The 21,307-nt window shown below is 40.0% G+C and overlaps 1 protein-coding gene across 1 annotated transcript in view; it reads left to right on the top strand.

Moving 5' to 3' along the window:
- Positions 1-14,942: 14,942 nt before the first annotated feature.
- LOC145985570 (uncharacterized) overlaps positions 14,943-21,307 on the top strand; it is a 67,252-nt gene continuing 60,887 nt past the window's right edge. Inside the window, exons 1-2 of the mRNA XM_083119640.1 lie at positions 14,943-15,081; positions 20,963-21,084. Coding sequence (XP_082975766.1) covers positions 14,943-15,081; positions 20,963-21,084 — 261 coding nt within the window. The remainder of the gene's footprint in view (positions 15,082-20,962; positions 21,085-21,307) is intronic.

The raw sequence follows: 21,307 nt of genomic DNA, 5'->3' as shown, positions 1-21,307 counted from the left end.
CCGGGTTCTAATCCCGGCTGGACTTGTATGTTTGTGTTGTCCGTAAAATGAAAAAAAAACGAGTGTAAAGAGAAAGCTGATATGTACGAATGTTGAGAAAAGTGTGAATCACGGGGATACCACCGAATAGAGGTAGCTATTCCTTTTTTAAAAAAAGTGATAGAGCAATGGTACGGTATGCCAGAGACCCGGGTTCGAGTCCTGGTCGAACGTGCATTTTTCGCTGGAAATTTCTGTGTGTGTCCAATCATCAAACTCTTTATCTTGCCTTACATTTTTATTTACACACTAATTTATATAATCGCTTTAGTAGCTTCTCGATAGCTACAAGTTTGATCAACACTATTTTCACGTATCCGCTGCACTCGGTGGTTCACACCTTTCGAGACAAGGTTTTGTCTCGAAAGGTGTGAACCACCGAGTGCAGCGGATACGTGAAAATAGTGTTGATATATCAAAAATAGTGTTGATCAGCATAATTTCACCGCACACTTCTTGTCGATAGTGCGTCAGTAAAAATCACTTGAGCTGTCAGTTCTATCGTTGCGAGAGCATCCAGCAACTAGGCACAGTGTTGATGTGTGCGAGAGAGTCTTACACGAAGCGCTTGATTCCATCCATGTAGCTACTTGAGCAGAAACAATGGCTTTCGCGTTTCGAAGACGACGTGGTGACTCCGACGATAGAAAGACGTGTTCCTCTGGACTTATTCGTAGCCCATCCAAGGGGTCCGCCTTGAAATACAGTCCAGGGTACAAACATGAGATCAACGCCAGGTGCATCGCCAGAGACATCTTCCTTGTAGCTACTGCAAGACCGACCGAGGCCAATCCACTGATTATGGAAGTCGCCTGGGAGATGTTGCCTCCGATATGAGGATCTCAGTCTCTTTGTTGAGGTCTGGGATGTCGGCTATGATCACTAGCATCCGTCTGCAGTACAGACTTGTAGCTCGACAGGTTCTCGAACACAAAGGATCGCTTCTCTTCCACGACCGAGTCGCTGGAGAATTCGGAAAACATGAAAAAGCTATTCGCTTAAGCAATGTGAAGTGCAACTTCCGACCTACTTGATACGTCAGTACCCGTATCCTTTTTTGCTCTTTTTCGTGAAAAAAGGCTTTTTTTTCCTGTCCATAGAAACTTCTGCATTTGTTCTGTCAACTCGCTTTCTATTCACCTAGTAAGATTGTTGCCTCCAACAAGTAAACAATTGTTGCAAAAAGTTGTATCTTCTAACATGGAGAATTGATATAATGTCCCATACGCTTTGTCAACACTTTTGAGGAACCCAACGAAGAAAATAATATATGTACTTACCAACTACATTGTGAGAGAAAATATTATATTATAAAATTAGGAAATTGTAAAATTATGAAATGTAAAACAAATGTAACTGTTGCATAGCAGCAAAGCTACAACCAAATATACATTTATATATAAAATATATATATCCGTAAGTCTATCGACTGCACTGTTATGTAAGCCCTGTCTGAAAAATGTATATGTTTTGCCCGGGGCATTCCTCCTACCCATCCTAGAAGTAGAATCTTCGGATATCTACTCTTGCCCAGAATGCAATAAGGTGCCAATATGACCCGCCATTCAATATAATTTTATAATCATCAATTTATGTTAGTGGATTCCATATAAAATTGTATAAAACTATTGATTTCGATTTCAGAAATTGAAGTAGTTAGTTTAATGATGAAAAAATGTGTGTGTATCAAAAATGCTGGTTGTCTTTATATTTCTATTTATAAGTGCTGTATGTCTTCTCCTACGTTGTGTTGGTCATAGTAAATACCCGAAGACAACGAATACCAGGTGTGGCTAGTGTTGATGTTGAGCAGTGATCATGGAAGCCACGGTAGGGAATGAATGGAGTGCTACCTCAAGAACAACATGACAATTGAAGTGAATGGAGAATATATGGGAATAGGAATTAGCAGCCAATTGTTGTAGTCAGGAAGACTTTGAGGCTAGAACAAAAATAATGTAGGTTACAGCTTCACGTCATATTTCATGTAACGAGTTACAAATATCAAAGACGAGTTAAATATATTTTATTAAAATTCAAAATATTTGTTTACTGAAGTTAAAGTATTTCAACAGAATAAGGATTAGATTGTGATTATACAGCCTGTAAAAATTTATGCGTACCACTAGTAATAATATTAATACGCATAAAATAATGATCAAAAGCTTTACTTATTATGAAATGAAGTTAAATCAGGAAGTTAAATCTCTCCTTGCCTCATTACCCATACACCGCTCTTTAGGACCAGATGAAATTCCCACAATTTTCCTCCGTAACACTGCTGACTTCTTGGCTCATCCTCTCTCTCTCTCTCTCTTGCTAAATAGGTGCTTCTCTGAAGGTGTGTTTCCTCAGATGTTCAAAAAAGCCAACGTTGTACCCATTCATAAATCTGGAGATAAAAATAGTTGCTACATCATACAGACCAACATCACTCCTATCACCTCTGTCTATAATCTGTGATAAAATCATTAAGGACAGATTATTCAGATTTACATCTCCGCATATGAGTACTGCCCAACACGGCTTTCTTCCAGGTAGCTCTTGCTTGACTAATCTTTCAGTTCTCCTTTCACATGCCACTAGGGCTATTTCCAAAAATTCCCAGCTAGATGTGATATACTTGAATATTTCAAAAGCCTTTGACAAAGTAAACCATGATTCCACAAATTACGAACTAGATTTAACATACATGGCAAATTTCTCTCCTTAATCCAGAATTATCTACACTCACGGACACAGCGTGTCACCCTTTCAGGCGCCTCTTCTGATTTTCTTCCTATCTTGCCTGGGGTGCCACAAGGGAGCGTCTTGGGCCCTCTCTTGTTCATCCTAATTATGAACGATCTCCCTCAGACTTTCCTCACTTCCTGTCAATATACTCATGTTTCCTGACGACTGTAAACTTTTCAAAGAAATCTCAACCACACAAGATGCTGTGATTCTCCAGAATGCTCTTTCCGAACTAGTCACATGGTGTAAGCAGTGGAATCTACAACTTAACCCGCAGAAATGTTCCTCCCTCACAGTCTCTTTAGAAAAGAAAAACTACATTCTCACTATGTTCTTGAAAACAATTATATTACTACAGTTGCGACCCAAAAATATCTAGGTGTTATCGTAGATGAAAAACTGAACTTTAAGGAACACATCGCAGCTACAACTAAAAGTGCAATGCGCCTCTTAGGCCTCCTCTACAGATTCACTGAAATTGATACTCCAACTTCTCTTAGCCTATTTTTCAAGTCATTCATTTCTCCGATTCTCGAATACTGCTCTCCAGTCTGGGCCATGGCTTCCAATACAAATCTTTCTAGCATGGACTCAGTCCTCAGCTTCTTTACCGCCATTGTTCGTCATAGAATTCCTTCTCTGCGGCATCTTCAGAAACCTGACATCCTGACTACTTTGAACATTCAGTTACTGCAGACCCGACGCGATATGGCCGATATGAAATTTTTCTATAAAATCATCATTGGAAAACTAAGATCTGAATTTCTACTTACAGAATTCAATTTCAGAGTTCGCTATCGATCGACCCGAAACACTGAATTGTTCCACAACTCTACCGCTAGGCTTTTCCTTATACAGCGCTCTCTGTTCCACAGGCTGCCCCAGTTCTATAATAAACTACCCACAAACATCGACATTTTCGCCCCTGAAAGTATTTTCCGATCTTCTCTAAGAACGAATATGTAAATCTTTGTTTGTTTCCTTGTTTATGTCTTATCATGTTTATATTTACATTCTTTATTTTTACCTAAAACCATCTTGACTTGTTCTTGTTTATTTATTAGAGTTTACAGTGTAAAATGGCCTTATAAGTGCTGTATCTGAAACTTGGAATAAATAAATACTCGTAAATAAAATGGACCTAACAATCTTTTTCTATTCAATAAGTATTCCATTATTGTTTACACTAATTTCTTGCATAGAACAGCTGTTTCCTATAAATTTTGATCTTAACTAGCCTCTATCTATAGTTTTATATCATCTCTTTCACCTGTACATGTACGAGTAAATAACAATAATAATGATTGGCATTCTTTCGTAATATTATTAATAGACATATAAATCATATTTACTTATTAATTATAAACTTCATCATTATTATTATGATTGTATGTGACACACTTGGTTCGCACACCTCTTGAAATATAGTTTTATATATGTCCGTGTAGTCTGTGGAGCAACGCTGCGCTTAAAGTATGAGAAGGGAGGAACGAGTGTCCGGACTGAAAGAGTGCATGCTGCTGTAAACGTCTTGTAGCTGGGGACGCGTTGCCCCATCCATGCAATCTATTTCCCTCTCGTGAGGTCCTCCTGATTCACTACTTGCGCAGAAGACTTGTCTTCGTTGGTTTGCTCCACAGACTCCTGGGGCAGAGTATTATAGACACGTGTCTTTCAAATGTGAAGTACAATTTGTTTTGTAACAACATTCGATGAAATTGCTGAAATCTCCTAACAAGTTTGATTAAATTTCCTTATTTTTAGATGGCACAGATAAGCAAATTACGACAGAGATGAGCACATCAATGAGCAGCACAGAACAATCTACAGCACGTATGAGCAGGTGAATTCACACTGCAGGGCACAGATGAGCAGACCATTCCAGAGCGCAGAAAAGCACAGCTCACAACAATCAATGTCCCAGGCGAGTCTACGGCCAAGGTAAGTACCATAGCTTTTCATTTCAATTTTCCATCCAAATAACTGTGTTCTCCTTATAGGTACCACCTGCGTTGTGCTTCAATCCAAAGCATTTAGTCCGAAAACCGCAATTTGAAGTTTGTCCTACAAAGGCCCGTTTTCAGTAAGTTGGTGATATGTAAAGTTCGGGAACGGCTGGTGACGGATCTGCTCTGCCTCACCTGGCACTCGCGTATTGGTGAGGACGTCCTCGCAGCTCTTTCGGTTGTTCCATAATAGATCAAGCGAACCAGAAGACGAGGCGATGCAGATGGGACACACAGGACATAACTGGAAAAAGGTAGGTGCTGAACATTTTCATATAACATTTCGATACATGTTTTTTTTTCAGCGTGACTCTGACAAATAGATGTATATGAGAAGAGATTGATAACTGAAAATTGCTTGTTTGTGTGATATATTGTTTCATGTGGACACAGCGGGGAGCAGCAAGGGCGAAAGAGTGGATCCTCATCAGCAGTTATGGCCCGATTGCTTGGTAAGTGGATGGGACGCGAGTTCAGGCCATCAGAAAGGTAAGTTATGTAGTGTTCACTTGAAGATATCCAATGTGAAGTTCGTTAATGATGATGCTATGTTTTTTCCCTTTGCATTATTATAGGTGATGCAGCGTGGGGCCCCTTAATTAAAAAGGACACATTTACATTCAATTTTACAATATTAAAATGGTACGTGGGGTGATTGAAAATTTTTGAGCCTAACAGAGAAAATGGGTGGCTATACAAACAAAATGATATTTTTGATAATGTACCAAATACCAACCACTCCTCATTAGTATCATGTCCCATGCTCATGTTTCTAACGTTTGTTATTATTTTGTTGCCGGGTCTTGAAGTGAAGAATCAGTAAAATTCAATTTCGGCTTCGGCCAAACTTAAAATTCGTAATTTGACCTGGGTTTAGGTTTTTATCAGGTTTGTCCGTCTTCTAGAAAACATTAGATATAGCTAGGCGGCAGAAGCTTTTAGAATTAGTAAATTTGAATCATAACAAACTTCCTCTAAATAGAAGTCTTCGAACTGTTCTTTGTTGTTGAGTTAAGGTCGTTGTACGTTAAAAGAAATGTATTAGAGTTTGCAGAATATAAAAGCGTCCGATTTCAAAGATGGATTTATTCTGGCTCCGCCGAGTGACAGAGACTCCTTGTACATCTAACGTAACGGCAAAAGAAACAATAGGCGAATTGTAAATTACCATTTTCATTCATCCATTCATTTGTTTTCCGCAATGTAATGATAAGGAATTGAAATAAAAAAAAGAAGCCAACATCTGCTTTGAATCAACAGAATTCCATTCCTTTAAACAACACAAGATGTAGAATAAAAAAATAATGAAAATAGCGACGGACAATGTGTCTACTATTATATTTGCCGTTAGCTGTACAATGCGAACTCTGATTGTCCGATAAAACATTAAGGAAGGGTCAATATTGAAGTCTCGCAGGTCATGGAATAGAGGTGGGCGACACCCTGCATTAAATAGCAATTAATTCGCCACTGACTTTACAAATAACGAAAGGTACAGGCCTCGACAATGATAACAGTTGGGCTGAAAAGTTCGTAGGCTGACTCATAGATGGCGTTACTAGAATTAAATCCATGTGATTTTTACTTAGTACTAACCTTCAAAAGATACGTGTATAAATTTCACAGCTGCCGGATAATTAGTTCGTGAGATATAGCATTGTGAGTGAAGCAGCTTTTGTTATTGTGAAAAAATGGATAAAAAAGAATTTCGTGTGTTAATAAAGCATTGCTTTTTGGCGAAAAAAATACTGTTGAAGCCAAGGCTTGGCTTGATAAACATTATTCGGACTCTGCACCAGGAAAATCAACCGTTGAGAAGTGGTTTGCTAAATTTAAACGAGGCGAAATGAGCATCGAAGACGATGCACGCAGTGGACGCCCCAAAGAGGCTGTTACCGACGAAAACATCAAAAAAGTCCACAAAATAATTTTAAATGATCGTAAAGTGAAGTTGATCGAGATAGCTGAGATTATTACATAGCGTTGTTGGAGCGTTTAAAGGATGAAATCACGAAAAAACGGCCCCATTTGAAGAAGAAAAAAGTGCTGTTTCATCAAGACAATGCACCGTGTCACAAATCAATGAAAACGATGGCAAAATTATATGAATTAGACTACGAATTGCTTCCCCATCCACCATATTCTCCAGATCTGGCCCCCAGTGACTTTTTCCTGTTTGCAGACCTTAAAAGAATGCTCGCTGGAAAGAAATTTAGCACTGATGAAGAGGTAATCGCCGAAACTCAGGCCTATTTTGAGGCTAAAGAGAAATCGTACTATAAAAATGGCATCGAAAAATTGTATGACCGCTATAATCGTTGTATCGCCCTCAAAGGCAACTATATTGAATAATAAAATCGAATTTTGTCAAAAAAATATTTTTTACTATACTATGTTAGCCTACGAACTTTTCAGCCCAACTGTTACACACGATAATAATTAAGCGACCGAGTTAGTAGAGGGAAGGTAATTTAAAAACTGGTCCAGGTATGGTGGTGGTAATTCCAAGGAAAACACTCGTTGAGAAGGAAGTATTGTTACCATTCTGCTTGGAAGAAATGGAAGAGCTTGACAAATCCCGTGCTCACTTCTTTCATGCGAGTTGTAAGTTTAATGCTCTTGGAAGTCGTTAGCCTCTCAGCCAGCAACAACCTCCTCTCACTTGGGCGATGGAGCGGAGAAGGAAAACCAACAATCGATTCTACCTTGGTTTCTGCACATCATCCTAGCGGGGGGGATTGCAACTTATCAGCAGGCGATCTTAATTGCGAGTTTCCCCATCGGTGGCGTGCCATGAATTTCGAAAGGGGTAGGGGGGTAGGGCACGGGTTCTCTTTTTGAGTAGGCAGCAAGGATGTGCCCAGCTCGCTCGCTCTCTGTATGTACTGTATGTGTTTATGTATTATCATCCGACTACTAAATATACAAGAGATGTACAGTCACGGACAGTACTGGGTTGTAATGAATGCATTGACTTTCAATGGAATTGTTACAACTCAAGCAGTGTCCGTGACTGTACAAGAGAAGCAGACTGGAAATAAAAGTTCTATCAATAACTGTATATATATATATATAAATGTGTGTTTGTCTGTATTAGGGCTGAGTCGGTACCACTTTAAACCGACAACCATACCGAGGCCGATACTCTTCCCGATACCGATGCTTGAAAATCGTAATAATTAAAAGTTATTCAAAATATTGATCAATATTAGTGTGTAAGTACACTCCAATTATATATGCATCAATTTACCAAGACTCTTGCTTTAATATATTCAAGAATTACATCAGAATATGAAAATATATGTTATGTAATAATAAAATCCAATTCTTCACGCAAAATTGGCGCAACATAAAGGAATTTCGAATTTTACATAATTTCCAGGATAATTATATTCCGCGATAAGGTTTCACATCATTTTTGAAATACGAAAGGATGGGGGGGGGTGGGGGATTCTTAGTTTACACAAGAGTTAGTAAAGTGTGGGATGGGTTAAATATAATTATAAACATGTCATATACTACACATAGAGGCATTTCTCCAACAGTAAATAATGGACGGGGAGAACTAATAAATCATCTCAGGCCAACTTTGTCAACCGAATAGACCGTCTCCGAAGGAAGAATAACTTAATAATCACCTAACAGATGAATGATTAAACGAAAAGCAAGAGGGAACAATTCTAAAGCCAGATTCGAACCCAGAATATTAGTTGGCGGGATCAACTATTTCTCGAAGCTCATCATATGCTCATAGTTTAATCAAGGGGCCCTGGGTTTGATTCCCGGAGCAAGCACATTGTAAAATGTTTGATATCGTACTTGAAACTGTAGGTCCAGTTCCGATTGCCTATCTGAGGATAACTGCCATTAAAAGATGCAAACTTTTGACTCAGTCAAGGAGAGGGTGTCAGCTGCTGGAAAATGTTGTACTGCAATTATAAATTGAAAAAAAAAGGAGCGAAAAAATAATATATTGTCGTCAGGAAGTCCAAGGGGATGGTGTGTTCGGATTTATGATGGATGGATCGAAATTTTTGAAAATTCGGATATCTGATAACTTTGGATTCGGATTCGAATGCCCTCTTCTCCAGTTCTGGCCCCTGTAACCAGTCTTTCGGTGCGCCTGTGCGAGATGTTGGTTCCCCAATCGGGGATTGAACCCAGGAAGACGCTGAAGGCGAGAGCGTTGACCATTAAGCCTAACCATAAGATTGACCACTGGCGCCCGGTGGGAAGTCTAAAAGCCTTTCTCTCAAGTTATCTTCCTTTTTCCTCCAGCTTGTCAAAGAACGCTTGAAGACACCTCGTGGGTAACGTTCCGACTTTTTTCTCGTTTTGGAATCAGGTTCCTCTGCCGTTAACCGTTGGCCATCCGTTCTTGACCCTGCTTCGAGCGAAAAACGCGTGTTTCCAGAACCGTTGCAGATCGCGGAAGGCATCCAGCGCCGGGGGTGAACGAACTGTCGGAGGCGAAGGCGGGGCCTCCTCTTGGGAACACTTAAAGCAGCCGCCGGGTTTCGAGTCGCCGAAAGTTCCTTCTCGTTCTCGTCCGCAGCCGTCTCGTCCTTGGGAGCCGAGGAACCATGGACATCCAGCATGCATGTAAGTACGCGGTGGCTGAAGCAGGTGGGGAATCGCCGGTGATGGTGCAAGAAAAAACAGTACCAATAATGTACTGTAAAAAAGTAAGGTCCACATGAAAAGTGTTGCATGCACTAGTTGTTTGAAAGAGTCACGTTCCATATCAAAGCCTCGAATCGGTGTTCTCCCAGGTGGAGTACTTGTCACCTCGTGAACAAGGAGTCTCGGGTACGATGCTCTGTGGAGGCACATTGATTAGTGGTTGTGATACCGCTTTAAACTGTAGGTCCTGTCCCGATTAGCCTTTCTGAGCATAATGTGGACTCGGATATATGTCAAAATTTACACATTTTATTCTTTGCTATTTTTATACAGCCTGTGTGCCTATTTTATTAATCGTAACGATGGAGACGGGGAACAAATTAAATGGATGATGGAACAAGCGCAATAATACATCCTTACCCTGATCAGAGTTCCAACCTTTGGACCCCTGACATCGCAGTTCGTGATGTTGATCATTCCGGCCAAGGAGGCCGCCTCATGCCTCTCCATACAAGTGCTTCTTATACAGTTCTGTAATTTTATTCTCGACCTGTATTTCTGAATTTAAAACAATACAAGCTAGTAAAATGAAATTTGGTAAATGTGGCAAATGCAGGCGGCGCGCGCTCAAACAGTTAGGAAACCCTAGGCTAAAGAATCAAGCATTGTGTCTTGTTTGCGTTTGTCTCTTACGCAAATCGCGGCAATGAAATAGTAAACGCAATTTAACGCCCATGCCCTTCGCTGAACTCGAACCCACATACTCCACTCCGGCGGACAAACTGAATTCCACTTGACCATCACCTGGCACGTGTCACGAACCACACCACCTGCAGCACCCGTTGCAGTCGGTGTAGCGGAGTAGTAATAGTAGTGTCCTGACTTCGTGGAGGGCTAAGTTCGAACTCAGGGCAAGGCATAACAGTTTTATTCTGTATGTTCCTGCATCTATTCCCTCCTCTTCGTGGTCTTTCATTTATAGATATTTTTATTTGCCATTGTTTTCGTTTAGAGAGTAAAATTTGTAGGTTGTTAATTTCTTTTCACATTTTACATCCAGCAGCACGTCGGAAAGTTTGGGATGTTGCTTTCTTGTCTGTAGAAGTATTCGCGATAAAGCATTTACGTAAGGCATTTACGTACACATTGCGACATGCCGTGAAATCACACAGGAAGGGTATATGCAGGTAGGACCACGGACATTCACGATCTCGGCCATTATGGAGGTGATGTGACCAGCACTACGCTCCGACCTCCTTTACCTGACAAGGTTGCCTCCAAGTACCCATTTATTAGTGGGTGAGTTAACTCCAGAGCCTCTCCAAGTAAGGACATTGCTGGAAAACATCCCACCTGAAATCACCCAGGAACGAACCTGGGTCAGACGCCATAACGACTGAACCACATGAGCTCCAGAACATTTACGTGGTGTTGATAATGAACATGCATGGCTATTGAAAGACTCAACTTTTCTTCTCGTAATACTGATAAAAGTTTTGAAACATGCAACTCAAATTGTCAATATGTTTTCTAAAATACTGTTGTTTACATAGTCATGAGTAGTTAAACCTCAAAACAGCTTTTGCTTCGAGCATAAACAGTAAATAATATATTTACGTTTTTACAATTTTAGCTACAATTTCTGCATAACATGGCAAATACACTTGCTGAGAAGGTCCTCCCCGATGGCTCAGTTGTAGCGTCGTCGCCTTGCAATCAAGAGGTCCCGGGTTCGATACCAGGTGGGAGCACATAGTGGTTCGGATCCCACTTTAAACTGTAGGTCCAGTCCCAATTAGCCTTACTGTGCATAAAGTGGACTTAAAACACCAAATCAACAACACTTGCTGAGAAAGAAAAACCTTGGGTCGGTGCCTAATCACGTCCTTCAAGTGTATTCTCATGTACTTTCTCGGTTGCTCCTCCCCAGGATAAGTCCCAATCAGGACTTCAGAATGGCTTCTTTGTGTCCAAATGATGACTATATATTCAGACCAGATCAGATTTTATCTAAAAAAATATATAGTTTTCAAATCTAGAAGGTGTCTGAATGAAACCAAGGAATCCAGATCATGCTCCACTCACATTCCAAATTTGTGTTGATGCCCAATACACAGTGGCGGCGATTAGGGATGCAGTTCCCCCCCCCCCCCACTTTTTGCCACTTTTACTCCCGCACTATGCTAAACCTTATCTACCAAGGGAAAGTAAACTGTCCTTGCAACCCCCCATCCCCCAGTTTTGGAACCCAATCGCCACTGCCAGTAAATATCCAAAATTGATCCATAAACTTGCACGGCATATTATTGAGGGATACAAAACGCAGCAGATGCAAAAAGAGAAAACAGTGACAAGAGTAAACGTCGTGGCGCCCTGAAAAATATTGACGCCCTATTAATATTTGCATAGGAATAGATCTAAAAGAAATTCTTGTTCGCTTCTCTCGCAACGTAATCATTTCTATAAGGACCACATGTAGTTGATTCTTTTGATACTTATTTTTTGAAAAACCGATATTTTGGTTTTTTTTTATTAATGTTGTAATGTGCGAGATACCAACTAATGAAGAAAAGTAAATGCAGGGGCGCTTAAAAAATCGAGATATTCGTGTTGGACATTTTGATGAAGAGATAGGAACATGTCAGGAGCGTATCTTCTAGGCTAGCTAGCTAGGCTATCTGCGAAGCCTGAAGTCTAGAGAATAAAATACAGGAGAAAAATCGATCAGAAATTGTAAATGAAATTATTCATATTAGTGAGATGATGATGGTGATTCTGGAGTTGGCAACCTGATTTCCTATGAGTTGGCAACCTGATTTCCTATGAGTTGGCAACCTGATTTCCTATGAGTTGGCAACCTGATTTCCTATGAGTTGGCAACCTGATTTCCTATGAGTTGGCAACCTGATTTCCTATGAGTTGGCAACCTGATTTTCTATGAGTTGGCAACCTGATTTTCTATGAGTTGGCAACCTGATTTCCTATGAGTTGGCACAGTAAGGCTAATTGGGACTGGACCTACAGAATATATTCCAGCCCCGGGCGCAGAAATCCCTATCTACGACTCTGATACATACGTATATCTTCGACGGACAAACAGAAATTCAAGAGACATTCATTGTCAGGGTGGTGTCGAGACGAGACATGGCAGTGTTTCGTTCTCGTCTCAAGTTGTAAATGCAAGTTTCATTCTCGGCCTCGTCTCTATTATAAACATCGTTCTCGTCTCGAAATATATAATATAAACAACAGACACAACGTGTCGCTGCAAAAGCTTACACAGCGTGTAGAGGTCAAAAAACTTTTTATTACTTAAGTTACTTTTTCATCTTGACTGCTCATTTTGACATGAGCCCTCGAAAAACAGTTGTTTATCCTGAATGTATATGCAACCCCACAACCAAGGACGTGTTTAGGGAGGGTCCAGGAGGTTCGGACCCCGCCCCCCCCCCGAAAGACTTATTAAGTACAAAAACTAAATAATGTAAATATACTCGTTTAGCATCGGTTGTATAATTTCCTCTGAACTTATTGAAAGACAAGGATTATATTGGGATCATACGGCTTTGAAGGACAGGAAGGACGTATTTGGAGGGTCCAGGGGTCCGGGCCCCCCGAAAGACTTACCAAGTACTAAAATTAAGTAATGAAAATTTTAGCATTTGTTGCATAATCGATTGTTATTAATTTCCTCTGAACCTTTTAGAAGGCAAGGATTATTGGGATCATACGGCTTTGAATGACATTACAAAGAAGATTTATGTACACTACCACTGAAAATGATATGCATAAAATATTAATCACAATCTTACTTTCCTCCAACTACATGTAACATCATTTTTGTTATTGGATAAATATTAAATTATTCATCTATTTGGCATTAATTTCATTGCCAAGGCACTTGGTTTTATGTAAATTATTCCGATCTTAACTACAGGTAAGTTACGTAATGAATATGCGCTGTTATATATCTCTATTCTTATACAGTCGTTTTACCTATTCGTGTAATAATAATACAATATTAATTTATGTATTGTAATTAGTAATAATTTGATTTAATATTATTATAATTTAAACATTATTATTATTCCTGAGACACTTGGTTCGGACCCCCCCCCCCCGAAACATATTTCTAGATACGTGCCTGCCCACAACATAGGTTCAATGGATTGAGTTTATTTTATACCTCTTGCAAACAAAATAATATAGAAGTTGATATCCGCATGTGTGAAGAAGTAGCATAGTAAAGAAAATTTGGTTTAGAAAAAATAAATTCCAGTATGAAGTCTCGTATGAGACCGAGAGACGGAGACAGACTAAAGCCTGGTCCACACGTAATGTTTTGTCGTCAGTCTTGCATGATAAGGTACATCCGTCATTCAGTTCATGCAAGACGTCAAACTTGCCGTCCACACGTAATTTGTTTGGTCCGTCTGGTAACGTCTCCGGAAACATCCCAAATTCAATGAATGCTTACTGGATATCTGTTGGATTTCTGTCCGGGTCCATCGGTAATTTGTGTGATTTACGGGGACGGAAACGACCTGTCTACGTGGCACCTTGTTTCAGTTTTCCCTTTTAGTACTAACTAAAATGTGAATAAAAGTAAACATAGTGGAAGTTACAAGGTCAACCACATCTTGGAGAAAAATTCAATTTAAATAAACGAGTTTGCACTTCTTTAAAGAAAATGTTACGGAACTCCCCCCCCCCTCTTCTTTTTCATCAAATGTCAACAGAGGTTGTTGAAGAGCGTTCCGATTGTGCAATAGAAGGAAGTTCTCCAACATGTTACCCTGGGACATTTCGCAATACGACTGTAACGGGTTTCCACAAACCCAGCGGTCACGACTTGGTTTAACTACACACGAACAGAATCTGCACGTGGGTGGCCTCCCCTTCGGCTTGTAAGCCTGGAGCAAAACCACTATGTAGAGGGTTCGAATCTCGGGAAAGTGAAGCGTCAACAATCATTCTTAACAGTCGGTGTTAAGCTACTTGCAGAAGTGAGTAGGATGCTCGAAAGCAAAGAACCGCCTCGGTGGCAGAGTGCGTGGAGTTAACAATCTTTGCTACTGAAGATTCCGGGTTCGATTCACAGCGTGGGAATGTTCGTTTTCTTGTGAGCGATCATCATTGCATCATCACGTCATCCATCGCATCTCGAATTTAATCTAATCGTGATTGTATCATCAATTTTGCACCACACCATCTCATTCATCTAATCATTAAGGGCCTCCCCGTTGGCGGAGTGGTAGCGTCGTCGCCTTGTAAACAAGGGGTCCCGGGTTGATGCCCGGTGGAGGCACATAGGGGTTCGAATTCCACTTTAAACTGTAGGTCCAGTCCCGATTAGCCTTACTGTGCATAAAGTTGACTTAAAACAGCATATCAATCAAATCTAATCATTAATTTAATCATTTATCACCACATCATCAGTTTCATCTAATCATCAATTGTCGCGATTAGTGAAAAGTGGCATAAGAGCAACGGTGAACTTTAAAAATACAAATCGAAGATTACTTTTCATGCTTTCCAGAGATGCCTCTTCGCCGTGTAGAGTCAGAAGCATTTGTATTCCTAGCATGCGCAGCTAGGAACGACCAAGTGGCATACATTGTGCACAATGTACTATTTCTTGGCTCGACCCATGAACGAAACCATGCTGTACAAAGTGAAGGTGAGGTTATCCACCTGTCATTGCACGGCCCCATGAAGAGGCGGTGCTCGGAGTTGACCTTACACATTCTCGAATTAAGCACAGTGGAGGTGATGAGATCAGCACAGATTTTTTTAAAACATCGTGAATTAATTACGAATACAAGACCCCCCCTCAGAATGAATTGGAGTTCCGACATTTCCGACACAGTCATTTGCGACACTAAGGCAAAAAACTGTTTTTTTATTCCTTCGTCATAAGCGACACTGCTTGGATTTTCCCCTACGATTTCTAATTTGTTTAGCAGAATTAGCGACATTTGCGTACGTGCAACAGCAATAGCGTCTCTGAAGAAAGTATTTCCCGAGGCTCAGATCAGTGTTGTAATTATCACTTTAACCAATGTTTGTGGCGAAAGGTGCTGGAGTTGGGACTGACAAACGATTACAAAACAGATCCAGACGTGCGGCTGTGTATAAGAATGTGTTCAGCTCTGGCTTACCTCCCTGTGGCTGACGTCGATGATGGATGGCTGTGTGTGATGGAAAAAGCGCCAAATCACGACATATTGAGAAAATTTTTGGATTATTTCGTTGAACAGTGGATGAACAACTCTGTTTTCGACATTTCCATGTGGAACTGCTCCCAACAACGGCACAGGATTAACAATGCAGTTTAGGGATGGAACCATACAGTTAATGTATTGACGGAAAAGTCAAGTCCTAACGTGTACCAATTAGTGAAGACTTTAAGATTAGAAGCTGTGTACAACGACTACTTATGTGAGTGGAAGGCCTTGAATCTTAAAGGGAAACGTAGACGACGTCAGTACATTATAGCCTACATTAGATGAGAGAATACAAAGAGCGTTTGCCGACTATGAAATGCCTAGAGATCTTAAGCGCTTTTTGAGGAGAATGGCGTACGTTCAGAAATTAGAATGAAAATAGTAAGATGTTGGTTCAACTAAAGAGAAACGACGCTTTCTACATTTCTACATTGACAAGGGATTGCAGTCTGCTCCTATACTGACAAGGGATCTAAACAATCCGTCATTGACAAAGGATAAATACATCCAGCTTTTAAACACCCAGCTTCCATGATGCCAGTGTGAAGGAAAACTAATAAAGGTTTTTAAAACCACACCAGCTTCCATGATGCTGCCAGTCCTAAGCCTGGATAAAGTGTGACGGGAAGCTGTTTAAGCTTTGTGTCGCAGATGACGGTGTCGCAGATGACGGTGTCGCAACTGTCATGGAATATATTTTCCATACAGTGTCGCATATGATGGCAAAAATGCTAGTGTCGCATACAACGGTGTCGCAAAAGTCGTGGATTCGAATAAATTATCACAGCTGTAAAAAAAAAAAAAAAGAAAGAAAGAAAGTAATACTGTAAAACCAGCAAGAGAATATGACATTCTCACAAATAGCAATTGGACTTGCATTTCGTTTCTACAACATTAAAGTGTGCTGGTCAATTTCAAAACCATTAAAAAGACATCGAGATAAAATCAAAGCGTCTAAGAAAACTTCAAGCTATAAACGCGAAGCCGTTATGCTCAACTGTTGGAAATTGCTGCAATTGGTCGATCTACCTGTTTCTGCCACATCACGACTTGTGCTGACAGCCGTAACGGACGGATTTTATTGACTGAATTCTTCTATTTTCTTGCATCGTCTTTCTTCCTCTCCCCTTTTCTCCACAGCTTTCAATTCTGCCAACTGTTTGCGAATTTTTTGCACAGCAACACTTGCTCGAAACCTGTTGGTGTGCAAACTTAGTCTTGGCTCCTGGAACTGCCACGCTAATAAAGACATCAAAGCTTGGTTGTCTTGCAGTGAATTGTCAGCCCAAAGTCAGCAACGGAGCTTCTTTCATTCGTCCCGAACGTGTTCTCGCAGCCTTTCTTACCGGCAGTTTGAAAGAAACCTCTTTAGCTTACGGTACATAGCAATTTAAAGGCGCAGGAACAGTGGGGAGAGGATTCAGTGATGCCCTTGAACTATCCCAATTTTTGGATAAACTACATAGAGAACAAAAAAAAACTATTCTCTCGAGGTTTGATCCCATTTTGAGGTATATTGCACAGTGGTTCGGATCCCAATTTTAAACTGTAGGTCCAATTCCGATCAGGATATGAGCATAAAGTGGATTTTAATCAAACTTTAAAAATATACTCTCGAACCTACTGGGTGTTTCAGAAATAATTGAAGGGTTATAAAAAATATTGCAAGTAAAATATTGAACTTACGTTAATGAAACCAGTCCAGAACGAACGAGGAACTCAAACAGTTCTTTTGACTCCTACTAATGTTCAATGTGTGCACCACTGGTGACACGGCACACATCGACACGAGTCGTTTTCACGTTCAGAAGACACAATGGGCTCTTATGGGCAATGCTTTTCTTATGGGAAATACGAGCGCGCTGTTGTGAAATTTCTGGATTTACAAATTTAGCTTAAGTAAAATCGGTACCTGCAGTCTTGCAGGAAATTTTGTAGAGAATACGATGGTGAACACAAAAAACTGGTAACTTGCTTACATAATTTTAGATAAATTAAAAACGCAAAGTTTCCGTGAAAACACAATTTTTACATTGTTTTCATTCCTAACGTTGAAACATGCCGTAAAATTGAAGCATTCGTTATTAAAAAAATTGACACTGTTTTTTAATTGTCATAGGTGATGGTGGTACTCAGAATTTATCAATACTTTAAAGCATATTCGCATTAAAAAATATTCAAATAAAGTATGTGGAGATTTTTTATATTCGTGCAGTAGAAAATGTCGTCGCTGGCCATTTTTTGTTCTGTAATTCCAAGTAAAAACTTCCAGCGACAAAGTTGTGGAGAAAATAATGAAATTATTTTTTATAACCACTCAAAGGTTCCCAGAAATATTACTTCCATGCATTTGGAGTTTCTTTTTAACCCGAACCGCGCGCGATGTAAGGAGACGTTGTCTGGCCATCTTGAGCTGACTCACCGCAGCATTCCGGCTATCACCACCAAGTTTTTGAGTTGTTATTTTATTTCCATTCATTAAAAATATTAACTTCATGCAGTTTGTTATAATAGAATTGAAATTACTTAAATGTAATAATTGACAATTATTTCCAATGCTGCTGTTGTGAGCAACATTAGTGCTGTCGCAAATACACGTTGTTTTCGTTTACATTACTATCGACATTAATACTGAAATGAAGATCACCTTTCAGTTTCCAAGGTACACATAAATTCATAGACACCATATTAACCTTTGAAAGGCTTTCCAAAACGTGACAAAATATGGGGCTTCAAGATAGAAATATGACATGCCTTGCTTGAGTCATTCACGTCTTATCAGTTCACATAGGCCATAACTCATTTGTTTGTTTGGGTTGCAATTTGAATTTAACCCATGTGCCAGGTTCCCCTTACTTGAGTGAGAGATCTACTTTGGTCTGTTTAGACTTTTTCCCTCTCCCGAAAAAGTGTTTTCAGTTGTGTGAGCTCTGTGATTTTTACTTTTTTAAGTGATTTCTGAAGTGTCATATTCGTGCATTACACTCGCGTGTGTAGTGATCGCAATGGATCATAGTAAAAAGGGTAACTGTAACGTTCACAGTATAATATTAATATTAATAATTACATATAATTATCATTATATATACAAAATATGTAACACCTTCATTGTGAAGGAAGGTCATAATTTCCCGGCGACATGAGCTAGCGCTGTATTGGCAACACTGTGCGGTTTCTCCATAAGCGCCGTTGTCTCTTCTGAACGTGAAAACGACTCTAGTTCTTGCCACACTTGCATCAACATGGGCCTGTCGATAGTGTCTATAGCTGCGATGATACGCTCTCTTAGGGCTGCGATATCACGCGGCATCTGTGAGACGAATATCGTCTTTGATGAAACCCCACAAAACGAAGTCACACGGTGTAAGGTCCGGTGATGTTGGGGACCAAAACATTGCTCAGAACACTGATGGCCGAGTGCACCAACGCCGATTATTTCGAAGTTCAGATGAGCGGGATCAATTTTGATCCACTCTAAATGAACTTGGTTTAAAGATTTGCATTGCACCAACGAAAAACGATGTTCAAGAGATTCCGTTCAAATGATCCGAGATTAATTTGTAAGGCTATACCTGATTGGTTGGCTAAAGCAAATGACAATCAAGAACCCACCGAATAGTGTGATGTGTTAAAGTATCAACGTGTAGGAGAAGAAAGTAATTCGGGCCACAAACTTATCTGAATTTGAGAAATGTACTGATCAACCTTGTCGACGAGTACAAGGATGTAGTAGAGTGTAAAGAAATAATAATCTTAAAATAGAACTGACGGCATAAGACAAAAGAATAAGGAGAAAGCATGGAACCTTCTTCTACGGGACTTCAATGCCTTACCAAATGCATTCGCGAGAGAACAGCGTACGCTGAAACTCGCCCGCTCAATAAAGATATTTTATTATTATTATTACTGTATTGTGGTAAGTATTTGAATTTTTCATTTCTTAATTCTTATATATTTATATTGTCATGTCGTGTACCAACAGCATGTAGCAATATCGTAACATTGCTCTGTTCTAATTTACCTTGCACTTGCACATGTTTTGTGTTCTGGGATAGAAAGTACAGTATTTAGAAACATTTCGACTTTGCACCACAGAACCACAAATTATGATTATTATTTTGGCAGTTTTTAGTTTACTTTACACAACTCTCGAATTATCAGTATTGTACATCCAATATCTCTAGCGTTTGCACGCCCTCGATATCACTTTCCGCTCTTTTTATATTAAAAAACAACTGCCTGCAGTCGAAGCGTCAGTATCGTGAACCAGGATCGGCCACCAAAACGGTGGCGAATGGCCGTTCAGAAGATAAACTCGTTTTGATGTTCCTAGATCGCGATCAAGTGTTGAACCGTCTTCGTGCAATGGAATTTTCCAGTGATCCTTTCCCGATCCGAGTTTAACATTTGATCTTCGTTCGTGCACACAGCCATGAGTGATGTGTCTCCTAGTGGCAGGGATGTGTACCTTCAGCTTAACAAAACACACACGCCCAAACTATTTGCGTTCCTCGATCATTCTGCACTGGTTTCATTAACGTAAGTTCAATAGTATACTTGCAATACATTTTTGTAACCCTTCAATTATTTCTGAAACGCCCGGTATTAAACTTGGTGATAAACGACAGAACATTTGAGTCTTCAAAAATATTAGGCATAATAATATATCCAAAAACCTGGCAGGTGGGAGGGGCGATCGCCCTCCCCGTGGCTCCGTGCCTGCTTTGCATTATCCTCCTGTCCAATGTAGCGCATATTTCGCTATGATACTTGTTATCTTTGTTGATCCATGTTCTCGAAAAACTTTTTAAAAACTCTCCATGTGGTTGTAAACTAGTAGCTACGAGACAACAAAGTTTAGTTTATGCTAGTGAGGCTGCAAATTGACACCTACAACTTTAACGTTTGGAATGTATGGTATAAATGTATTTAAGAACACTATGCGATTTATCTTTGTTCGTCGCATTCTTAAGTGTAATTTTCAGAAGCTAAATACTCCCACTGCATAGCTTTATTCACGAACATGTTATTCACACTTTTAATTTACGTGTGTGTGAGGGCACTGGCGTTCTCAAGATTTTCGAAAGGAGGGGGGGTACGTATAATTTTTTTAGTGCTCAGCCCTCGTTTTGCCATCTTTTCTTGCCTTTGATGTTCTTTTTTTTCAGGAACACTGGGTCAAGGGGGGTTATGACCGCCACAACACCCCGCTTTGAGCATGTTCACTGTGTAATAAAGTGCTGACTTGAATACAAGCATCTCCCTCGCATACCTCTGCCACTGCCTAAAAGGAAATGCATGTTGTTTTTGACTTCTTCCTATTTCTTCTTTCAGTGATTTTTCTCCTTGCGTTGGCGACTGTAAATTCCAGCCCTCGTGTCCACCAAAGGGAACTGGCCGATCCCAGAAAGTTCGTTGGAGAGGGAACCAACGAATTGGCCACCGCCATTTTACAGGTTAGTTTTTAAAAGATAGCGCTATTTTCAGGTGAAAATTGTGCACAATACCGAGGCGAGACCAAGATGCCCTTGTAAATATAGAGACGACAACGTTACCAGACCCTTCGAGACTTGTCGAGAACAAGCCACCTCAGTAAAAAAAAACAACTTTACTATACAACATTTACAGACGTATCGACCTGATATCTACCCGACTATGCTTAGAAAAGTTATATAGCTT

Source organism: Lepisma saccharinum, chromosome 3 (assembly GCF_977018435.1).
Source record: "Lepisma saccharinum chromosome 3, izLepSacc3.1, whole genome shotgun sequence".
NCBI classification, from domain to species: Eukaryota; Metazoa; Arthropoda; class Insecta; order Zygentoma; family Lepismatidae; genus Lepisma; species Lepisma saccharinum.
This window is presented reverse-complemented; position numbering and strand designations above follow the sequence as displayed.